Below are 4,195 nucleotides of genomic sequence, written 5' to 3'. Positions count from 1 at the left end.
AGGTTCTAATCCAAGCTTTTGCTTTGGATTTCTTGGTAAAATATACTGTTTAGAGTTTGTAGCGAAAGGAGCACTCACAATCACCAATCAGCCTGAAAAGAACAAAATAACCCACTGATTGGTCTCATGAATAAATATGACACGCTTATTATGGTTGGTGTTTGACATGATAGAAAGGACTATTTGCAATAAAATAAAATAAAAAACTAATATTTTCACTAACATGTTCAGAAATACTCCATAGGAATGGAGATATTAAGATACAACATTTTATTGATGTAATATAATTTTGAGTACAATTATTGAGTTCTTTATTATTACAGTTATATTATCAACACCAAATGAATCATTAAGAAGAAAAACTATAAGATACAGCAATGAGGCAGGTACACTAAAAAGAATGAAAGAATGAATTTGAATTTCTTGTTCAATTGTGAACCAATTAGTTGGATAGTGTGCAAGGCTTAAGGAACCAAAATACATCCAAGGCTCTTGCTTCTCTTCCTTCAACGATAGATTCAGGTCGGCCTTTTTCTGCAGATTCCTCTTTCATCACCTCCTTACTTTGCTCTACTTCTTGAAGTATCCCCCTCTCCTGTGTAGCCTGTAAAAATACAAATCAATCAGGAAATTGGTAATTCATAGTTTTAAGAAAAAAGACTAGCATGGAATCCAGTCTACTACATATGTGCTGCTAGTGGTCATGCTGAAAGTCATAACATCATTGGTGCAACAAACATAATTACTAAGGTGGCAACAACCATAATTACTTCTTGAGTGCAATATCGAGCGAATTGTCAAACATACAATTGATCTTGTGACTCCCATTGACACACATTTATTGCAGGACCTACCTCCATAATTGAATAATCTGGATAAGCATATAACAATTGCTAACCAAAAGTAGTTTGCACTCGAGGATTAGATCAATATTCACGAGCTTTGAAGCTTAAAAGCTCAATCTAGATGAGCTAGATGTGCCTCCTCCTAATCATGTTTTTCATTATGCTTTTAAAGCCAATATTGAACGAGTAGGAACAGAGCAAGAACCCAAAAAGTAGTACATACCATCATCCTGGATTTGGAAGCCTTTGATGGGGTGGTTTTGGTTGGTCCACGAGTAGCAGAAAAGCATTGGGGAGAGGGAGGATTTGTCCGAATTTGCAGCAGGCTTTCCTCTCTTTTGTGCTTTACATTGTTCAAATCAAGAGAAATTGGAACATTCTCTGCCTCATCAGCTCTTCTGCACAGATAGTCATCACATATCATAATCATAATACCAAAAATGAAATATGGTCAATCATTTAAAGCCTTTTTTTTGATAAATAAAGATAATTTTATTTGAAAGAGGAGCTAACTTGAATACACAATTTGTGAATTGAACCACTGCTAAATAGCTCAATAGTTTAAACCCTTCATTTAACAATCTGCCTAATGAGACTTTCACAACCATTGGATAACCATTTTGTGGACTCCAATGGTCCCAACTTTCCAACATTTGAGATTAGTCCGTTTTTTTACATTGTTCACCGATTAAATTGCTTCTCCAAGATCCATTATATAAATGTGCACAATCATCCATCTTGCATATACTTCTTGTTGTTACTAATCACCACTCAATTAGTCGCATCAATGGTGGTTCTAAACAAAGGACTACGTGCACTCAATGGCAACTTGATTAGGTGATTATAATACCAATTTCATAGACATTGTTTCAAATTTGTATGTGAACTTGCTCAGTTAAGTGAAATCATTCCATTACACACACAAACACAAACACTGGTACACAAATTGAGCAATATTTGTCTCATAGATCTGGCATATGCATGATTTGGTGTGACAGATATGATGGTTCATTTGCCACTAATAATCACCACTTAATTAGTTGCATCAAAGATGGTTCTAAACAAAGGTTTTCCTGCACTCAATATCAACTTCATAAGACCAATTCCATAATCTTTTGTAAGTGAACTTACCTAGCTAACTGAAATCTTAGAATTCATACACACAAATAAGATTGCAGATTTACACACACACACACACACACATGTATGCACAAATTGAGCAATAAGTATCTAGTACATCTATGATATGCCTCATATCTCTCAAAAAATGTGAGTCTCACACAATTGTATGTTGTGAGAGAGATGATGCATATGCTAGATGCACAAGATATCTTCTTATAAATAAGAGAGAGCAAAACAAACTTACTTCTTCCTCCTCAGCTTCTCTTTAACACTGCTTTCCCCCATTCCTAGAGACTTTTCTTTATCCACTTCAAGCAATGGTTTCCTCTCCTTCTCTTTCTCCTTCACTTCCCCCAAAACTTCACAAGAACCCTCCTTCACCGCCTTTTCCTCCACAACCACATTACTCTTCTCCACAATCAACCTCTCCACAGTCTCTCTCTCCCTCGTCCTCGTCGCCATTCTCTTCAATTCATTGCAAAACTCAGTGATCTGATTAAGTATATCCCGCCCTGCAAACAAGTTCCTTGCCGAGAGAGTGCTTTTCAGCCTCGGCAACTCATTGTTCTGTGGCATGTCATTAACCATTTTCTTCTTCTCTGTGCTTGATTTGATTGCTGTCTTCGTGGACTTGGCAGGGTGAACTGGGGGAGTTGATAAATTTGGGTTCTGATTTTCGCTATCTTCATTGGATTTGGGATTGTTAAGCCCTCTTCTCTTCAATTTTGCATCTCTAAATTAATTGGAAAAAAAAAAAAATCATTTAGATAAACTATAGAAAAACTCGAATTGAATTGGACCTTTTTAAAGCTAGGATTTTCACTAGTACCTTTTACTTTGATCACGGAGTGGAAAAGATTCAGAACCATTAGCTGAGCTTGCGAGCTTCACCAAACCCAAAAAAGGAAAAAACAATTGAGAAAATCAGCCAGTTATATAGGATTAAACTTCTGTTTGGTTACTAGGAAAAGTGAGGAAAAGAAAAGAAAACGAAATCTTGAATCTTCCATCTTTTTTTGAGTTAGTCTCTAAAGAAGCTTAAAAATGGTCCCCACATAAAGAATCAACCCAAGATTTAAACAAACTTTCTTCTTTATTTTATTACATTTTCTGAGCAACCAAACAATACTAGATCATAAACTTAAAAAGGTCACTTCAATCTATAGCTCACAAGCCAAAGTGAAGGTTATATTGTTAATACATCCTAGGTACCCACTTAAAGAATCAACCCAAGATTCAAAATTTCAATCTTCTTCATTATTTTCCTCCATTTTCTGAGCAACCAAACAACACTAAAGCATCCAAGAAAGCTTCAAAAAAAACCAAGACTACAAACCTTAGAAGGAGTTGACTTGAGAAAATCCTCAGCTGTCTTTGGATGCTTGCAATCTGAAAAATCAAAGACAATTTCACAAAACATTTCACATAAAAAAAACACCAACAAAATTCTCAGCTATAATCAACAACCACACATGCATTCGAAAAACGTACAACACTACTACATAAAAAGAAACTTTCCCATTATAGTGTTACACATAAAAACTCAAAAAAAAGAAGCAAATTTGATTCATTCGCTACAAAGTATTTGAGTATAGAGGTTGAGAAGGATGAAAAGCTTACTGGGTCTGCAAAACCAGGCCTCATCATCCACAGATTCATGCGGAGCCAAGAAATCCACCCACTTGGGTGCCTTTATGTGCTCATATAGTTCGTCCTCCACAAATATTGACTCTATTCTCTTCCAATCGATTTTTGCTGGTTCCATTACACACACACACAGAAAGACAGAGACAGAGACAGAGAGAGCTTTGGGATTGGGAGAGACAGTGAGTGAGGAGGAGATGAAATATGACCGTTAGTGGAGTGAGGGAGAGAGAGAGAGAGAGAGTGAACGTTAAGTGGGGCTTTGGGTTTCACCAATTTTTTTGACCGTTGGAGATTTAATTAAATTTTTAGTGTTTTAATAAAATAAAATAAAGTATGGAAATTTGGGAAGTTTGGAACTATGTGGGTTTGGGTTTTTGCTTTGGAATTGTAACTGGATTTGGCATGTGGGAGAGAGGACTAACATGCAGTGGGTTTGGGTTTTATGGTCAATAATGGACTCAATACATTCTGCTTTATGCTCTTATGAAAAGAAAAAAGTTAGGGCCTTTGCCAAATGTGTGGATTTTAGTGGATGGTAGTTCTGTGGTGGCCCACCTAGCTTTATATAAGTTTTTTCATCT

At 36.1% G+C, this 4,195-nt stretch overlaps 1 protein-coding gene across 2 annotated transcripts; it reads right to left on the bottom strand.

Annotated features, from left to right (window-relative positions):
- Window positions 1–226: 226 nt before the first annotated feature.
- Window positions 227–3,904, bottom strand: LOC112038779 (uncharacterized). 2 transcript variants are annotated; one of them, XM_024071630.2, is made up of 6 exons: window positions 3,588–3,904; window positions 3,304–3,356; window positions 2,797–2,852; window positions 2,212–2,700; window positions 1,069–1,240; window positions 227–604 (listed from the first exon to the last, which is right to left on the bottom strand). In XM_024071630.2, exons 1-6 carry the CDS (start codon window positions 3,730–3,732, stop codon window positions 443–445), a joined length of 1,077 nt encoding a protein of 358 aa, XP_023927398.1. In that variant the 5' UTR covers window positions 3,733–3,904; the 3' UTR covers window positions 227–442. The 2 variants fall into 2 exon arrangements, with proteins under 2 accessions (XP_023927398.1, XP_023927397.1); XM_024071629.2 differs by having other exon boundaries at window positions 1,069–1,243; window positions 3,588–3,893.
- Window positions 3,905–4,195: the final 291 nt, after the last annotated feature.

This window comes from Quercus suber, unplaced genomic scaffold (assembly GCF_002906115.3).
Source record: "Quercus suber isolate HL8 unplaced genomic scaffold, Cork oak 2.0 scaffold_737, whole genome shotgun sequence".
In the NCBI taxonomy this organism is placed as follows: domain Eukaryota; kingdom Viridiplantae; phylum Streptophyta; class Magnoliopsida; order Fagales; family Fagaceae; genus Quercus; species Quercus suber.
Note: the sequence above shows the minus strand (reverse complement) of the source record. Positions and strands in the feature narration are given on the sequence as shown.